Below are 20,782 nucleotides of genomic sequence, written 5' to 3'. Positions count from 1 at the left end.
AAAAAATATGCATATAATAATTATATACTGTATATTGGTACGTATATCACCCACAAACACGATCCATCATAGAACAGTAAAATATAAATAATGTCATGACTCGTAGTGACCAACAATATATCAATATAATTAATCCCTACTTTTGCATCACTTAGCATAGAAATAAATAAATTAGTTATAAGAGCAACAAAAAATAGTGTGAACAATTTTTCCTTTTTTTTTTCTTGGGGGTGAAAGTCTGGGTTGGGAATTTGCTGTTTCTGTAGATGATTTTAAGAAACTGTAGAATATGTTTTGGAATATAGCGACGTAGTGAATAATAATGTAAATATAGTTCTCTCAGTGAGCTCCTTTTTCTGTCCTCTATCACTTTCTTCTCTCAATCTCCACACCCCCTCCCCCCCCCTCCCTCCCTCCCGCAAACACTCGCCCCTCCACTTACTCTCAATCTTTACACCTCCCCCCTCCATCCCTCCTTCCCTCAAACACTCGCTCTTACTCTCAATCTCCTCCTCAATCTCCTCCCTCTCGCCCCCCACGAGTCCACATCTCTTCCTCCCCTCTACCAAATTATAGAGAACAACACACGAGGACAAATAAAAGGAAAAAATAACAGAAAATAAAAAGAACAAGAATATAATCCCAAAGAAGAACAAAATCAAAAAAAACAATAATAACAACAACTACACCAACTAGAAGAACAACATACAACAACACCAACAACATCTACAAAATCAACACTTACCTTCAAAACATCCTGAACAGCTAAAATAACAACAATTATTAGAACACAAACAGCTACACAAACTCGTACTCCAACAACAACAACTACTGACTGCCGTTGAGTACGAGCCTCCCCAGAATAAAATTAATAAACACTTACGAGAAAAGGTTAAAGTGGTCGTATGTATGCAGGAGGACACCACCACCACCACAATTAATGACACAAATAATGCGTAATATGGGTGATCCTCTTCAAACGAATATTCCAGTACTGTGTTATCATTTAGTAGTGTAAGTTGTGTAATGTGTCGAGTGTATCGTGTCGAGTGTATCGTGTCGAGTGTGTAGTGTAAATTGTGTATTGTGATGTGTACTGTATAGTGTAAGTTGTGCACTGTGTTATGCTCTGTGTACTGAGTATTGTGTACTGTGTACTTTATTTGGAAAACAAAAATATAAAAAACATATTTGGCGCGCGAACTTTGATTAACGTTCATAGCGAAGCAGAACCCCAATATCACTCCGCTACTAACTCCACGATGGTCACTACCCAATTGCCTTACACATTTATTGTAATTTTTCACCTGACAACCCTTAGTAAAACTTTCAAACAAATACAAACAACGAACAAGTGTTACTCTTGTGTCTGCATCGATCTTTGTAATAAAGTACAGAAGTTAAGAAGAGCAATTCAAGCAATGGCGACCACAAGCGAATTCAACACCTTTTTCACATAACTGCAAGGCACGGGAGTTACTTCTCACCAGGGCAAGTATATGCATGAGGATTCTGAGGACTGGTAACAGGTGAGATTAGCTTCCTTCCAGCCATAGTGAAATAATGTGTTAAGGTGAATACCATATTAAATTATTAAAGTTGTAACAGATGTACGCCGCGTAAAGTTGTTGAATTATAATACCGACGTGAATCTCTACTGAAGTAACTACGTGGCTAAGCTTGTTAACTAAGGTAAGGAGTCGGTGTGAGTTAACAAGGATCTCTTATTCTAACGTCACGCCCAGCACACGAGGCAGACACTGGTGCCATATGTTACATGTTTTTAAGCCAAAATGACACCACAAATAATTCAATAAATTGTCGAAAATCACCAACAATAACAATGAAAGACTTGAGGCTGGAGTTGACCTTTAAGAGAAGGGGAAAGTGGATATTAATACAACAGTGACAACAAGAAACGTGTCATTTATCTCTAACCAAACCACCACCACTACTTTCATCACCACTACTTCACCATCACCACCAGGACAAGATGATTGCCTGTCATGTCTTACCGTCACTTGCGTCAAGGAGACAAAAGGCTAGTGACCCGTCCTCACTGGCACGACTCCCATTGACCCTCCTCCGTGACGCTGGCCTCCATCCCTATCACACTTCTTGGTCTTGCAATGACTTTCCCTTTCCTTCTCAATCAAACAATTACAAGACGCTACCAGGGACCTAATTCACACAGAAGAAGTCTTAAGTTGATGACCGGAATGTAATTTCAAGTTTGGTGATGACAGTTTAATGCCAGCAGAGTGACTTTTGACCTTGACTGCTGACTGATCGTGACTAAACACAAGAAAGGTTGAAGGATGATCTTTGTCAAGTTAATCTGAAAACTTGGACTTTTGTGTGGCCAGGACCTAATTTTGACTGATCTTAACCAAAGGCAAGTGGTCTCCGGGCGGGATCCTCCTGAAGTCAACTTTAATATTTGGTGGCAACAGTTGGAAGTGTTGGGGAGTTAGAGCACGACCACACACACACACAAATAGGTAAACAAACAAAATTACTGATAGATCAATACAAACTGTTCATTTTAACCGAGTATTAAATCAGCCAGTTATTGCACGAATATCCAGAGTTTATATTTCCAGGGTATGACTCACACATTAGAGATAGGCGATGTTAATATTGATACAAAGGAGAAGTTACGTAAAGTCGTTAGTCAACTCTACTCATTCCATTTTAAAAAGTCCTTATTGCTGAGTCAGAAACATTACGCCCGGAGTTTTAAACATCATCTTCCGTTGAGGAGGGTCGTCGTGTTTCAACCAGAGTTAAAAAATAAATAGTCTTGAAGGACACCGCAGTACAGTACTTGACGGGATGGTGTGGCAGTAAAATTAACTTGTTTCAATATAATAAATATAATAAATATAATAAATTAATTTATTATATTGAAACAAGTTAATTTTACCGCCACACCATCCCGTCAAGTACTGTACTGCGGTGTCCTTCAAGACTATTTATTTTTTAACTGGTTGAAACACGACGACCCTCCTCAACGGAAGATAATGTTTAAAACTCCGGGCGGTAGTCTTCACCATTTTCTTAAATCGTTTTTCCAATGAAAGTCCAGATCCTGACTTCCAATTACTCTTCATTTTTCTAACAACTGTAGTTATACTCCTGAATTCTTTCTCACTTGTTTAGTTTTGTGGGCGAGTTTGAAGGATCTCTTGCTGTTCTCCACACGAGAGGCGCCACAGTGACGAGCACAAAAACTATACCGTGCTGTCAGCTCAAAAGATAATCTTAAATGAGAAGACGAACAGTGTCCAGCACTTGGTATCCTAGAAGTGGGCTTGATCGCCACGACACTCACGGAAAGGTCCCAAAGCCTGTGATGGAGGATGACACCGTGTGCGACACGGAAATGATCCTCCGTGACACACTGAACTGATCCTTTATCCTCTCCCCAGTCACTGACACCTCCATGTGTCAGCTGTGATGGCGTTGAGAGGACACGGATGCCATGGCAACTGATCTCCGTTGCCGATGACAACGCTGGCGGTGCAACTGTAGGAGTAAGCACAAATACGACACATATAAAAGAGAGCCCTTTACAGGCAGGATGTTCAACTGACATTATTTATCTATCTATATATCTATACACGTACAGAAAGATAGATACACACTGTACAACTGTGAGACTCACTATAGCCAACTTGAGTAGCAGTTGTTTCTGGATCCATTAAATCCGGAACGCTGAGTATAAAGACGAGGGGAAAATATGGTAATGCGTATGCAAATGTGTGCGGAAGTCGTCGACCACGGTCCCTCGTGCCCAACAGTGTCTGACGCCTGCGTTAATCTTCTCAAACCCTTCCTCCCTTCTCCTGCGGCAGTGCTGACTTCTCTTTCTTCCCTTTATCCTTATCTTATTATTATTTCTCATCTCCCCTTTCGTGTTCTTCTTCCTATGTTTTTTCTTTCGATTAGTAAGAAAAAATTTTAGGAAAAAATATAAGGATCTCGTTTTTTTTTTGTCGACACAATATTAAAAAAGATTGTGTCAGGTCTTGGGTACATCAATTTGGATTGTATTGGTGGTGATGAACTGAGGACCAGTTTACACACTGCGAGGCCTCAATTTTATTTTGTCTTATGTTTATCTATAGGTTAATCGTACAAATTCGGTGTTCCGTGGTTTATCTAACGTTTAGAGTTAAACATAGAAGTAATTAATCCCTATCTAGAGCTGCTAACCGGACATAAATCACAATTGAACACTAAATTAATGTAAATTTCACTGTCCGTTCATGTCATCATCTGGCGGGTTTACCAACATTAATATAGTATGTTAAAGTGAAACTTAATTTAATTAAAATTAGATACAGTATAGTGTATCCAGATCCGCGCCCCAAGTTTTGTTATACTTAATAATGTAAATGAATTTAGTGGAGATTTATAGTGTCCGTTCATAGAAAGACGCAGTCCTCTTCTGTCCTAACTACACACTGTCAGATGTAAGTCATATGTAAGTGTCCATATATTTAGCTCATTTCCATAATTTTGGATATGTAATGTTAATTATCCTGGTATTATAACTACTTGTATATTATGTTTTATCTTCTATTATAACTATGAATATATGTTAATTCTCTTCAGTTTTATAATCGAGTGAAATATGGCCATTCCCTGCAGTACAATAACTATGTAGCTTATTACCTACAGGTTCATTACTTATATTACTATGGATGTATTATAATATTCTGGACAAATGCAGAGATAACAATAACGTTACAACGGCAAGGGTACAGTACAGTTCACCATCACTATCCAGGCTGTACTGTGACGGGAGACTGCTGTCATCAGTCCTGACGACTCTCCAATACAAGGACGATCTCTCCTTCCATCTGGTGTTGTGGTTTTCAGACACGGGCGTGGACAGCGGGAGCTGCCGCTTACGTGGATGGTGTGGACGCGCGTGGTGTGGACGTGCGTGGTGCTCCAGGGAGACGCGGCAGGCGGCGGTACAGCTGGTTCTGCTGTGTGTAGCCTCCTGCTCTTGGACCTTGCTGCTTATCTCCCTCACCCTCACTTCCACCACTACACCTGTTCACAGGTAATCTCTCACGCAGGTAGGACCTCGCATTTACCCGTAACTCCACCCTGTCCACATATTACAGGTAGGTCCCCTCACTCTCTCCCCCAGTAGAATATGAATGAGTGTACAATATAGTTTAATCGAGATAGGTTTTAACCCTTTGGCTGCGGGAGGTTACCCTAAGCTGAATAAAATCGTCTGGTGGTAGCCTGAATAAAATGGCAAGTGCGGGAAAACGCAACGAAGGGGTTAACGAGTGTGTGATTTTGTACTATTTTGTGAGGTAGTCAGAACTGTGTACTGTCATCTCCGTTAATCACACTTTTCATGAGGTGAATGTGGCTATATGTTGACAGCTCTTACAGCCGTTGTATACAGATGGTACTGGCTTGTTAATTTTGTGAATGAATAATTAAGAACTGTTATTGTTTTGAAGAACGTTGTGCAGGAAAGGGAGATTACAGGTGAAAGAAAACATAAGAAAACTAGTACAGTAGTGCTCAAAAATAGGAGACGTATAAAGTAATAGTAGTCTCATTGGGATCGATCTTTAACAAAACGGTATCACAAATGCATAATTTGTGACTCGAGTAACATAATGAAAATGAGTTGGTAGTGGCATATACTGTACTGTACATCGTGGAGCGCGACCAGAGTTAGGTGAAGAAGCCTCTGTGTAGGTGAAAGTTACACAAACTTCCTCACTACAGACGAGTAAGGAGGAGCAAAGTGAAGGAATATCTTTAGTTCAGCAAGTAAGAGTATACAGTATAGTAGATATAGAGAAATATGGACATGATATACTCTATGACAGTTAATAATACGATGCATAGATGAAAATAAACTCTGGCACGAAGGTAAAGAACAAATGATAAAGGCCATTCTGTTGGTGATGACTTACAACGGTACAAGATTCGGTGGGAATTTACTTTAAAAATTCACCTTAGTTAATTATGAGGTATTTAATTCACGAAACGGTCTTATGATACAATTCACCATTAGTAGTTATGTGAAGAGGGTTGAGAACTGAGGGTGTTTTTTATAATCTTTTTACCAATTTTAATTTAGATTTTTTATACTATTTTGTTTTGTAGGATAAGTACTCGATTTAAGGATGAATATCGCTAGCAGACTGCTAGTACTATAGCTATTAATTACACTGTATGATACTGCGGTCCCTTAGTAGCCAGAGTAAACAAAACAATCACTTAAGAGAGACAACTGGTGACAAGGGATTACCTTTTATAGCAGCTGTTTAAGACAAGTGTCAGGATATTATATACAACTTTAAGTATTAACAACAATAATTGTACTTCTAGAGTAAAATTAACACAACACAACGAAGACAGCAATGATTTAGTGGAAAGGAATTAAAAAAAAAGTATTACTGTCGGCAAAAAGAAAATCAGAGAGTGAGTGTGTTTCTGTGACGATCAATGGTGGAGTTACATGTAATGAGAAGCTGGTACTTCATGTTGAACCTTCAATCACTTCCTTCCTATACACAGGCACGTGGTGGAGGTGGTAGGGGACTCCGGACCTCAGTGGTCGGGTGGGAGTGCTGGGGCATGTGAGGAATGTCTCACCCGTCGAGGGCCTCCCCACACCTACTGGCGGGTGTTCGAGCGACCACTGCAGCAAGTAGTGGCCGCCCTGGACCGCCTGGACCGGCCCTTGGCGCCCCCCGCACTGCGCGCCCACCTGATGGGCACCAGGACCTTGCTACGTCACCTGGCCTCCGCCCTACACCTACGTGTGATGGACTACGTTGATGAGGACACCAACAAAGACGACACGAAGGCGGCAGTGTTGGCTGCGCCCGGTAAGCCAAATGGACGCTTCGCCTGCCAAGAACAGTTCTTGGGCTCCAAAGTGGGATACCCGCGCTATATACAAGGGTTCACTCGCGTTAACTGCTCCGCCCTACCACTGCGGGAGGTTGTGACGGCCGTTGTATGGGATGTGGAGCATAAGCACCTGGTGAGTCTACTGTCTGACTTTAATCGTTTATATCCTGGTCTGCCTCTTCTTCTGGTCACGGACGCGTTAGTGCAGAATCGACAAAACCTGATAATAGAAAGACCCACACCCTCAATAACACAAGCGCTTACCAGAATCTTGACTCACGTAACTACACCATACGTTCTTCTTGCTCCGCGCTTATCCCAGTTGAGTGGCCATTCACGTCTGGAAAGATTGGTGTGGGTGGCAGAGTGGGCGAGGGTGTGGGCGGTGGGTGGTTCAGTGCGGGGTGTGGATGGACGATGGCGGGCGGGGTGCCTGCAGGCAAGGGAGGCGGGCGGGCAGTTGGTGTACAAGCGGGGATACGACGCCTCAATGTACGAGTGTCATCTGTGCCACACGCTAGAGGGGCCAATGATCATGCGGACAACGACCCTGGCCACCCTGGACTGGTCAACACACAAAGCATCACACCACCTGCTTCTCCCAGAGCTCTTCCTGGAGATTCACGCTGGTGCAGCGCCTCACCAACATGCGGCGGCTGTGTGTCCAGACTCCATGTTCTTGGTAGAGTCACTGGAGCCCCCGTGGGAAGTGGCATCAAAATCCCGCCACCAGGAGCGGGAACTGAGGCGGGTTGCTGCCCTCTGGCAACCCTTAGCCAAGCGGCGGCACCTGGCCCGCCTCCAGCTGCCGTCAGGAGTCAACATTAACTACCCTTGCGACTTTCTGACCGCCATCCGCCCGACATACGTCACACACACCTTCCCCACGCCCACGGACAAGATCACCACGGCAGCATGGGCGTGCGAAAGACGGGAGGTCACTGCTATACTCTCGAGTCTCCTTCAGGCGTGTGATAACCTGCAGATAAAGTGCTTTTTGCTGGACCCAGCCCTCTCAGGTGAGTTGTGCCACCTCTTTCTCGTGTACTTGTTACGTCATTTCTTTATGTAGTTGAACTTATTACTGTAATGAGGTAATTCCCTGATCCTACATCTACTTAAGTCGTCCAGAACGAGTTACACTGAATTCTTGCGTCACTAAAGCTTTTTTTTTTACAATTAGTTACAGTTCCTGTTCATTAGCGAAATATTTGCATTGCGATGATACAATAACTACGGATAGAGTGTGAGGAACTGAGAAGTGAGATAGAAAGAAAAAGCTTAATGGAACGAGGAAGTCCTGCGAACAATTTAAGTGAACTAGAATTCTTATTAGTGATGATGCAAATTGAGAGAGTAAGTAGCGAGGCAATGTAGGAATGTCACAGAAAATACAGTGGTAAAATAATGAAGACGTAGAAGGCGCTAATAAAACAGAAAGTAATCATCATCCCCATTCTTATGTCATTCAGATATTACTCTGCTCATCCTCACACCCATCCTTCCTTTCTCACACCCATCCTTCCTTTCCCACACCCATCCTCGTTTTCCCACACCCATCCTTCCTCAGTCTCTCGCTTCTTATCCCCATCCCTCCTTTCTCGGCCCTCTCTTCACCCCATGTCCAGCTGGGGATAATCCCAGGGAGGCGGGCCATGGGAGGTGTCGGGGCCGGTAATGACGCCATGTCCTGTATACATTAATCAGCCTCCTACTTACACCTAACAAGGCCCCGTAATTATTCCTCAGTCACCTGCACGATTTAGCGCGTGCACTGTCAGGTGTGTTCAGGTGAGTGTCTTGATCTACGAGTATTTGTACACGAGTTAAGACGAATGATTTGCCCAATGAGTGTTTTCATCTGTGTTAAAGAGACTGTCTTTTTCTACGGGTACTTTCAGACAGGTTCAAGTCATGATTGAACAACCATGTAACTTATCATCCTCGCTACCAGAGAGAGGAGGTGAGGGGAGAGGGTGTTGCAATTAGTGTCTGCGTCAGTCAGTCCGCATAAATTAATTAGGTCGTCAGGGTCAACACGAGAGGGACCTCACCGGGATTTGGCAGAGGGTCAGGGATCACTGAAGGAGTGAGTCAGACCATTTTTTTTTAGGAACGTAGATGGACAGGTACTTGGTGTGTGTGTCAGCGCGTGCACACTCTGTAAAAGAAGGTTTAGCTCTCTAAAGAGTTTGTTAGTAAACATCTCCACTAACCCCTTCACTACGAGGACGCCACTTTTAATATTTTATTTGGCCAATGCCAGACGATTTAGAGGGGACCCGTACACAAGGGGATAAGTTCTAGAGTTCTCGCACTGCAGTTAATAAGCTTGGTAATTTTCGATTGTTCCTCTCGCAGGAAGTTAATGGGTTGTCCTCTAAGACTTTTCATTTAGTCAATTTTTATTCGCCATATAGTAAAGCGAGGCACAATGTGAGGGTCTAATGTTGACGATCTAGGTACTGGGGAGGGTCCAGAGGTCAGTTAGGGTTTGTTTCTGGTGGCGATCGTTACAGACACACGAGTATCATCATTTCCTCTGGCACTTTATACTGCTGACATGGCACTAGGCGAGGGGTAAAGTGTTAGTAATTTTAAGTTTTATTCTGAAAGAAAATAGGCAAATAAAAAAGTAAATACATTATATATATATATATATATATATATATATGACTTTATAATACTGTACAGGATCATTATTGCCCCGTGTGTTGTGTCGTGTTATATTACAGCACTATTACCTCGCTCTAGACACATGACGTAACCTGGTATAATGTGTTGTCGTTACTTGTGTTACAGCTGTACTGAGGGGCGGCGAGGTGCAGGGGGTGAGGAGTAGGAGTGTGGACCTGGGCGTGGCGGAGGGGAAGGTACTGCCTCGGTTACAACGCCTGGCTAACATCACTCACATCGGCGCCTCACTCGGTCAGTGCCTCTATTAGTACAGGTCCTACTCTGTATTCTCTCTCCTCTTCATCCAAGTTATAAAGCTATTTTATTCTTCATCACCACCTCCTTATTATCACATTTCTAATCCATTAACTTCCCGTCATTATGCTTTTTTGCCAGTGTGATTCGTCGCGATTTTTTGGGGGGTTCAATCCTTAATTTCACTCACACACACATTATATATATATATATATATATATATATATATATATATATATATATATATATATATATATATATATATATATATATATATATATATACTAAAAGCAGACTGCACAGTCTGTACTCACCCCTGAAGATGTGAATTACACGAAAGCGCTTGGGAACTTCGTGTTTTTCTTTCCTTGTGGTTATCAGCATATACCTGATCACGCGCACCTACAGTGATTTACTTGAATATATATATATATATATATATATATATATATATATATATATATATATATATAGAGAGAGAGAGAGAGAGAGAGAGAGAGAGAGAGAGAGAGAGAGAGAGAGAGAGAGAGAGAGAGAGAGAGAGAGAGAGAGAGAGAGAGAGAGAGAGAGAGAGAGAGAGAGAGAGAGAGAGAGAGTATGGGGGGAATTATTTCTAAACAATTAATCTTGACTTATAATTCTCTTTCGTTTTTATTTTGGTCTCATTTCCTTATTTTTTAATTATTTCTCTCTAACATTTGTCATAATAAACACATATTCAGACTTTTTTCATTTTCAGATCAACAACGGTACCTGGGAACATTTCCTACGTAATACAGTCACTCACGTTACCCCACACACCCAGGTTAAGCCTTAAATCGGTTCATCTCACACACCTGTGACCTGCTTCTACCTCCCACCTACACAACGTACAGTGTAAAGCTTGAATAAACCTTCTCGTCCGTTCTCAAACATTCTATCATTGTTTTCTTCCTTTACCACACCACCAAAACCATTCCCCATTCTCCTTCCATATACAGTACAGTAAGTGTATCTTTCTTGCTTCAGATAATGGCGCAAATTATTCCCTCACATCTCCTAACAACTAACGCAAACTACTGCCTCGTTCAACACTCCCTCTGTCTTTTCTGCCAAAATATTCTTCATTCCATAAGTCCTGCACTCAAATATCTTCCTCTCCGTTACCTCTAGACCGGCGTTCTTGACGGAAAGTCTGTTTTACATTACCAAGACGCCCCATTAATCTTCTTGTTCTTCACACACACTCACGCATCTCCTATCTTGACTCGCCCTACACAGCGTTTGGGCGAATTTAAAGACATAAATCTTCCATAGTTCTTAAGATCTGCTTCTGTGATGTTTGTTTTGATTTACAGGAAATCTTCAAAATTTTATTTTTTCCTCGAATTTCTCTTTCACAACAAAGTTTAACTATTGGCAATTTATTTTATCACTATTTACTCTCTAAGTTCCTATTTGTTATTTTGTTCTTGTATATCAGACTCACATAAACTTACTACATTTATCATCAATTGTGTTTATTTTCTTCTCTTGTCTCAGAAGGCGGGTCGTTGCGGATCGAGGGACGATGGTGGGCGGTGACCGTCACGCCCACACAGCCTACCCAAAACGCCCACTGGACCAGGTAAGACTCCCGTTTCGTGCTTGGCTTCAACATCTTATCTTTTAAGTCTAACAGTTATGAGAAACGAGAAAATTACTGAAAGTGTTTTATAATAAAAACATCTTTCCCAAGTCAATGATTAATCTCGCACTGTACTTATGAAGGTCACTGTACCACTCAGTGTACTATACTACAGAAGACACTCAACACACTGGATGCAGTAGCACCACATTCACCGTTTACGTACAGAATATACATGCTACTAGACCAGTGGATACATACATACAAACATACAAACATACATACATACACACACATAATGTTTGCCCCTCGTGTAACGAGGATGGCCAGCCCTAGGGCAACCTAGGCGTGAATTTGTTTAAGGTGTAGAAGTTGTCGCCAACACAACAACCACACCCTAAGTTAACGAGTTGCATAACCCAGTGTCAAGGAATAGTCCGAGAAGACCGGACAACTCGCCAACTGCACACATACATACATACATATAATTGGGCTAATGAAATATATATGGATCCTCGTGTTTCGAAGCCGGATTTGGTAAAACGTTACTCTGACCACCTACGTGATACGGGTAGTCCCCATTAGAGGTTCACGGCGTCATAAGCTCGTTGAACAGGCTTTGTGTGAAATATAACAGAGTCTAGAACTGCTTTTAGTATCCTGGTGGTCCAGCGGTTAGCGTTCCCCGGTCACAGTCATGGGCTCGCGGGCCGTGGGTTCGAATCCTGGCGGGTTGAGGTGTTGATTGTATGTAGAAGTACGCATGTTTATTGGGCTAATGAAATATATACATACATACTATATACATACATATATACATACTGTAATGTATTCACCGTTAACACAACTACTAGGTACACACGCTTCTCATAAACACTGTACATGGTCTCTGTGTTCAGGGAGTCTTCCAGCGTCAACACTGCACATGACACAGCCAAGTGATACAGAAGAGCAGGGCAGCCACTGTAGGAGGCAGTTCTGTTTCATATTCATTAGAGAGTAAGTAGTAGTCTCCAGGTATTCTACCAAGACTCATTTGATGTCCTTTACTTTTTTTACCACAAACAGACAAAGCTGTATAAACTGTTTTTGTAGACACAGTTGGACCACACGCTGTGAGAAGGTCGATAAACTGTAATGATCTTTTACCTCTCTAACTGACTCAACCTGTGTGTGCATCGCGGTGTAAGGCATCGATCAATTATGCCCCAAAACACTGAAATCTTAAAAATGTATAAACTTTATGCTCAGCTAAATAGAACAGGTGCATGAGACAGGTGTTTGTCGTTGTGTTCCAGGGTGGAGGTGGTGTCGGGGGTGTGGACATGGGCGCCGTTAAACGCTAGTGAAGGATGGGCGGCAGCGGGTGGGCGTACGGACACCCTCCTCCCACAGCTGGAGGTGCTGGACAACTCAGAGGGGGAGGACCTTGCTGTGCTGACGTCCCCGCACTGTGCCCAGGGACGCTCCTCTCAACTAACCCTTAAGTCACCTTAAACTGATCCCTTAGAAATCATTACCCTTATCACCTTAAAATAATTCCTTATAAATCATCCTAATATATTTATAACTTTAAAACTTTATTTACCCATTACAAAACACTAAACTAACTCATAGATTAAACTTATCTCCAGTTACCTAACTATCATCCCCTAAACTGACCGTAAACATGAAGCCAGTCTCGGTTTAAAGGGTCGGGCTTATGTATTCACTTCTCTATGCAAGCTACAAGAGTATGTTGTGTTTTTCTCGTGAGTGAAATATGCGCGTATAACTTTTAAGATTTTGGACTCTGCACGGGGTTGCCAGGGGGTTTCTTTAATCTAAGCTTTGTACATAGATAAGGTTATATGTTACTAGAGGATTGATGAAGACAGACAGACTTAACCAACACAGCCATATGACAGTGATAATCAAATTACTGCAGTAGTTAATTTGTGGGCTAGCATGTTACCAAATATAGTAATCAATTTAGTGTTAGAGTAGTGAACCTAATAACTCCTATAGTAATAATTGTTTCTTGTTCATACACTGTTGTAACGAATCATTTCCCAAAGTAAAACATAACGAGATAGTCATAGTTAATCTTCGGAACTGCATCATATAATTGATCTTAATGACCTGACAAACTTTATACAACTCAGTGAATTATATTATTGTGTAATATCAACACATCACAGAGTTATCACATGTTGGTATTTGATGTTTTTACTGTAGTATTTAGGCTACGCGAATCTTTGGCGAATTTTATTATTTTGTTATCCAACAGTGGGCGACCTCACTCTGCATATTCCTACGTTATCACAACACATCTCTGGTTATTAACTAAATGTAAGCAGACGTCATGATTCTCTGTAATTTTATAGTTAAAACTTTGTCATAAAATTTGGAATCGGCTTCGATGACACAATCCATACGACTACAATCCTGTGCTTGTAAAACTTTGCTATCCGCCGGCAGTTTTTACGGTGTCGGGGATTCTGATACGCTTAAATTTTCAAATGGAGAATATGAATATTGTCACTTGCAGCTTAATGGGCCAGCAGTCACTCTGTATTTCACTCACAATTTCTGAACCATTTCTGTGTGGTGTCGGCGTACAGAGGTGCGGGTCCCAGGCCAGTCATTAGTCATCCTGTACGAAAGGCCTGGCTGGCCTGGCTTGTCTAAAGTTTGTGATACATGGTTATGTTGCTCGTGTGGCTCAGTGACGCTCCACAACACCTCCGCATCACCTCGCCGCAATCTGTAGGAATGTATGTGTGTGCCGGCCTAACAAATGCTGATCAGTTTTCACTATCTATTCTGCTCGCTATCCCTCCACACATGACACGCCAACCGAAGCTAAGTTAAGCTTACCTGGACCTTCTCTGCCACCTGCCTGGTCAGGGAACAGGTAACTCAAGAAACAGAGAAGAAACTGACTGAAATAACCAAACAAAAAGAAACCAGGGAAATTTCTAACACCATAGGAAGGACCACTCAGTCGACGTTCATGGCTTACAGCCAAACCCTAAAAGACGCTCTGAAAGAAACTCAAGCAGACTCCCAAAAACTCAACAATGTCATCGAGACCATGGAAGTCCTGGCGGAGAGCATCAGGAGCGTCTCCTCTCCACTGATGGACGAGTCCAAAGCCACCACTATATACTTGTCTTACCTGCATGACCATCATTAACTGACAAGCAGATGTCCGAAGGTTCTGCTAAGAAGTTCCGTCCCCCTAGAAATGGCAGAAGCCGAGCAAACACTTCAAGCGACGCCCCAAGCTACAGTTTCCGAAATGACAGTCGTTAGCAGGATGAAAATTGTCCAACATAATGTCCGATACTGGTCCCTTAATAGACGTAACGAACTAACTAACTTATACTATCAATTAGACCCAGACATCATTCTGTTAAACAGTACTGGCATAAGGGACGGAAGTAAGCTGAAAATGTTTGGCTACACTGTATACCAGAGGAACATGACGGGTGAGCTGAACGATGGTGTCGCTGTGGCCGTTAGGTCACGGCTGAGTCACAGAGTGTTGCCAGACTTCGAGGATTCAGTTCTAGGAGTGCAGGTGGAGACAACTAGGGGACCTGTTATCATATGCACAATGTACCTACCTCCCAGACGTCCTTACTTACCCGAACAAGACCTCAACCAGTTGCTACGCCACAGAACACCAACATACATCATAGGGGACTTAAATGCGCGCCACGCCATACTCGGACACGGTAATGAGAACAACGTCGGTGTGGCGCTGTATGACAACATCAGAAGGGAAAAACTGCAACACCTCGGGCCAGATTTCCCGACATTGATCAGACGTGCCAGTGCCACAACACCAGACATAATCCTCTCTTACAACGAGGCCGTTACCGCCTGACCCATCAGTACCAGCGATCACCTGCCAGTCGTCGTGACGCTCTCATCCAATCCCATTATGATCCTCGCCAACATCAGGTCAAACCTCAAGCGGGCAGACTGGGACTCCTTCAAGGAGTTTCTCAGTCTCAAGCAGGGGAGAAACCTGGAAGAAGCCAGCCCTAATGACATCGACGACGCGGTCGAACAATGGTACACGGATGTGAAGACGGAGATGGACAACAACATCCCGACCACCAGTTACAGGACCATTCCCCATCCTCACACTAGTCACCAGCTGAGGCATCTTCGTGTCCAGTACGATCACGTGAGACAGCTAGCCAGTATCCGCGGGTGGACGCAAGAGCTGAGAGACCGGTACCGAGAGCTACAGCACGAGAGCAAACGTCTACATGAACAAAAGTGGGCCGCCTTGGTGTGGGAGGCAGCCAACAATTACCGCGATTCTGCTGCATTCTGGAAAGGGATCAAGCGACTGATGGGTTCCACCTCTAGCACGGTCCCTTACCTGCTCGACCAAAACAACGAAAATATTCGAGGAGGAAAACCAAGAGCAATTACATCGGCGATATTTTCGTAAGATCTTTACCATTAGTGAACAGGAGAACGAGGGCTTCGACAGGGATTTTGAGGAGGACATTTTAGGTCAGTTGAAGGACCATCAGCACCTGCTCCAACCGCTCCCACGGACTGACTTCACTAAACTGGTGGACGGAAGCTACCTGACGGAACGCATAGTTCCTGCAGATGTGTCAGCCATCATAAAAGGGTTTAAAAACAAATTACCTGGACAAAGCCACATCAACAAGAAGATCCTGGCTCAACTCCCCGACAACATGATAGAGAGGCTTGTTCATATATTCAACGCCTGCCTCGCCTCTGGCTACTTCCCTAAGATGTTCAAAATCGCCGTTATTCGCCTCATACTAAAAGCAGGGAAGCCTCCAAGCAAAGTCGAAAACTTTCGACCAATATCGCTGCTAGAGGTACCTGCCAGAATCGTCAAAAAAATAGTAAACAAGCGGTTGCGGATGTATCTGGAGGACGAAGACGTGCATAATCCCCGCCAGTTCGACTTCCGCCAGTACCGAGGCACATCCACCGCCATAGCCCAGGCCTACGAGCAGATCGCCAATGCCATGACTGGCCGCCTGCAGTGCAACATAGTACTGAGGGACGTTAGCAAGGCGTTTGATAAAGTTTGGTACGCGGGGCTGCAGTATAAGATCATACAACTGGGGCTACCCGAAAACCTGACGCAACTGCTGTGCAACTTCATTATGGACCGCAGAGCCAAAATCAAGATGTAAGAACATTTTGGAGAAGAATTCTCACTCTCGAGCGGCGTGCCTCAGGGCTCTTGTCTCTCACCAACCCTTTACACGGCTGACCTGCCACCCCCAATCGTCGGCAGCGAGTACGTCATGTATGCCAACGATGTAACACAGATCGTCACCAGCCCAGGAAGGTCCACAGCAAGGATGGCGCGACTCACTGCTCGGGCAATAGAGGAGATCTCGGAGTATGAAAATAAATGTAAAATAAAAGCAAACAAAACGAAATTCGAGGTCATACCCATAGCCAAATTCAAGCCGGCGCCATTGATGATCGACGACGAAGAGATTGAGTACTCTAAACAAGACAGGTTGCTCGGCCTCATCATTTCTCGGACGGGCATCATTCCCCACGTGAAGGACAGACTAAATAAAGCCAAATTCACAGAAGCCAAATTAAAACGTTTTAAACTGATGCCTGAGAAGATACAAGTTCACCTGTACAAGGCGCTGGTGAGGCCTGTGTTGGAGTACCCACATATACCACTCGTCACACTCGGGAAGACTAGACTACAACAACTACAGAGCTTCCAAAACAAGTGTTTGAGGTCAGCCAGTGGCCAAGCGCCACCCTGCCAGGAGACAGTGGAACCCATCCACTTAAGAAATAAAACAGAGGCCCTCAACGTCAGGTTCCATCGCCTAGGAAAGAAGGTTTGGGACAAGCTCCTGGACGACCCTCACAGCCCAGACCACCTACGCAAGGAAGACATCAACGGAGGGCGACCCCACGCCTGGTGGCCCCGGAGTCTGCCCGCACTACAACAACCCAACCCGCGAACCATCTATGTCCGCCACAGTGATCCACCTTAGATTAAAACTTAGATGATATAAGTTCACATTTAACAAGTCACAATCTAGTGAGTCAATAACGTAATACAGTAAAAGATGTTAATAAACTTGTAATTGTAAAATCAATCTAGTCATTGTCTACTAAAGTAACCCTTGTGTAACCTCATCCTAAATCCTAGGTTAGCTTAGTTAGCCAACAAACTCTGTAATATGTAAAACAAGGGGTGTCGTCCCCCTCTGTTAAACTCATTAAACTTCTTTTCCAACCTTTCCCCCCACGACTATATGTTGTGACTTCTCCATCCCTCATGTCTGGCTGTGCCTTGAGCCCCAGCATGCCTTCCAACCATTCCCCACCTTAACCTAAAAAAATAAAAGATAAAAAACGCTTACCTAAGTAATATAAAGGAAACCAACGGACGTCGGGACGAGCAAGGGAAAAGTCTTAACATTTTATCCCCCCGACAGGGGATTTTGCTTTTTAGCAACCGTCTCCCGCCAAGTTCCCACTTGGCGATAAGTTGTAGAAATCATCATATTACACTTCTGTGTGTATGAATAAATCTAAACGAGAAATCTATTTAGATTTAGTGTAGTTTTGTACAGACCGAAGTAACTCTGGGCTGTGTTGAGCTGACTTGATCTGCTATAGATATATTGAGTTACAAATACAAAGGTCTGTTTTTATCCTGTGCCAAGAGAGATATACAGACACAATAGATAAAATAATAAGCGGAACAATACTGTCCAATACTGCGGAAAGAAGACAAGTGAGTTCTATGTTCACTTCTTAAACTTCAACCAATTGAAGATAACAAATACTAATGAAAAAAAATAACAAATCCTCCACAGAAACTTGAATTACCGCAAGGACACTCCGAGCGTTGTCAACTTCATCATCAACCTAAAGTAGAGAGGAGACACCGGGCCTTTTCACCAGTGGCAGAAGCTTCAACTTGACCTACCTGACAGTGGAGGTTTGCGGTCCCGGCAGCCTTCACCACCTCTCCTGACCATGGCCACTTGGTTACCCTGAAACAAACAATATGTGGTATAAGTGGATGATGAACGAAATTCTTATTAAAAGAATGATATAAGTATGATCTCAAACATTCAGCCCAACAACTTATGCCGTTCGTAATATATTAGGTAAAGAAGGAAATGGTGAATGTGAACATGTATAACAGGGAAGCCAGGCTGGACGACGACAATTTGGAATACGTAAAGATATAGTCGTTGACGTGAACTGTAAAATGGAAATGACATACATAGGTTAAGGATAATATTCCAACACAGTAAAAACAAAATGCATACTGTCTGTGTGTTTGTTTGTATATTCCAAATATATTTCCAGGATCTTAAGAGGATTATCCACTCCACTGTAAGAAGAGGAATAATGTGGCGATACATTTCTACTCGTGATTGAATAAAAAGAATAAATAACAGAAATAGTGAATTTGTTTACTCGCCAATAAGGCAAAGAAACACCGATTCCCCTAGGATGGTCTCGAAGGCGAGGCCCGACAGTCCTTATCCCTCGGTCTCTAACTCCCTCACCTGGGGAGAAAAAGTGTATTATGAAGATGCCGTAATGCTGCTACACAACAAAATAAGTCGGACAGAGATAAACTTATACTCTAACCCTTTCACTGTGTGTCACGCACTTGCCATTTTATTCTGGCTACCGCCAGACGATTTTATTCAAGTTAGGGTAACCTCCCGCTGTGAAAGGCTTAACATCACACCACCGGTTGATTCTCTTAAAGACTTAAACCATAGATTGTAATGGTGAACAAATCCACACGCGTGCGGGATATACAACGTTTGTGTATACAACCCACGCCCCAGCAGAAATTTACATGATAGGATAGTTTAATCGTGTGTCACGCACAAAAGTACGTACAGGGACGCACGAATTACGTTTATGCCCATAAAGTAACCACTAGTCTGTTATTTATAGATCCTATTACACTACTTAATGGGTTACATGATTAAGTATAGCAAGTGATTCCCCACTAACAAGATACAAGCTGTACAGGACATCAGTGTTCGTTACATGCACCCTTTTAAAGTTCACTACATGACAGGAGAACAGTTCACGTAGGTTGGCTCTACCAGTCATCACAATTCGTCTCTGGACAGGTCAGACAAGTTCTACTTTCGGCAGTCCGGTGACAATGTTCCTAATGATTCATGTTTCAAATACCTCTGATGACTTGATGTTAGTTCGTATGTCATCATGGGAAGCGGAGTTAAAGCCATTACTGGTGACAGGAGGAGGCCAAGCGGCCTCCGTCAACTCTCATCCTACTGTTGCCACATCTCCAGACCTGCAGTGTTTTGGGGAGATTAAAACACTCACACTTTTTGGAAAGTCACATTGCTTGATGTGCAAGCTGCATTATACTTCGTCAAGAATCTAGTTTCTGGTGAAAAATCGTCCGAATATGAAAAAAGTTTTATTGGCTAAATACCCTGGTATAATTATAAGATAAAGGTGTTTTGATGTAATATGTACAGCTTAACATACACCAACACTATACAACAAGAAAAACCCTCAGCAACACACCGCAGCCTAATGAAGAGTGGCAGATAGACAGGCAGGTTAAACTTATCACAAAATTCTATGAACAATTTCGTGAGTGACAAGACATTTATCGATTTAATTTCGAGATGGACTGCTGCTGTGGCGGTGAAGCGTCCACCCTACTGTGAGTGCTGGGCGCTGCATTCACTTTACGGTGAGTGCGTGCCGCTGCACTCAGTGTGGCGGTGAAGCGTCCACTTTATGGTGAGTGCGGGGCGCTGCACTCAGTGCGGCGGTGAAGCGTCCACTTTATGGTGACTGCGAGGCGCTGCACTCAGTGTGGCGATGAAGCGTCCACTTTATGGTGAGTGCGGGGCAGGGCACTGCACTCAGTGTGGCGGTGAAACGTACACTTTACGGTGACTGCGGGACGCTGCACTCAGCGAGTTACCTCTCCAGTATTACCATAAAGATTACTACTGTATTAAAGTCAACCTTTTACAATTAGGAAAAAAAGAAAATGTATGACGCGCTATCGTGATTATTTGTCTTTTAGGTTGTCAGCGTCTGTCGTGGCGAAAGTTACCACCTAGTGAAGGTTTTACAGTAACAACTGATAGAATAGCACTAAGAGGCACGTGTAAGTGGAGCAGTACATATGTTTACCATGTATTTTGTTTATATCTTGATCTTTTCATGCTGCCTCTTCAGGGGCGTGGAAGTTACAGTTCATTCATGGGGTGAGCGTCCTGGTGGGCGTGGGAGATCACTGCCCCTCACACAGTTCTCGTTTTGCTCTCTCCTATATATTTG

At 43.2% G+C, this 20,782-nt stretch overlaps 1 protein-coding gene across 1 annotated transcript; it reads left to right on the top strand.

Moving 5' to 3' along the window:
- The first annotated feature begins 4,709 nt into the window (after positions 1-4,709).
- On the top strand, positions 4,710-14,416 carry LOC121863343. The gene is made up of 5 exons (XM_042361968.1): positions 4,710-5,077; positions 6,568-7,925; positions 9,709-9,834; positions 11,359-11,443; positions 12,742-14,416. Exons 1-5 carry the CDS (start codon positions 4,710-4,712, stop codon positions 12,938-12,940), a joined length of 2,136 nt encoding a protein of 711 aa, XP_042217902.1. The 3' UTR covers positions 12,941-14,416.
- The last annotated feature ends 6,366 nt before the right edge of the window (positions 14,417-20,782 follow it).

The sequence above is a fragment of the Homarus americanus genome, unplaced genomic scaffold (assembly GCF_018991925.1).
Source record: "Homarus americanus isolate GMGI-L3 unplaced genomic scaffold, GMGI_Hamer_2.0 scaffold46197, whole genome shotgun sequence".
Taxonomy (NCBI): Eukaryota; Metazoa; Arthropoda; class Malacostraca; order Decapoda; family Nephropidae; genus Homarus; species Homarus americanus.
The sequence above is the reverse complement of the archived record's forward strand: the minus strand, read 5'-3'. Positions and strand labels throughout refer to the sequence as shown.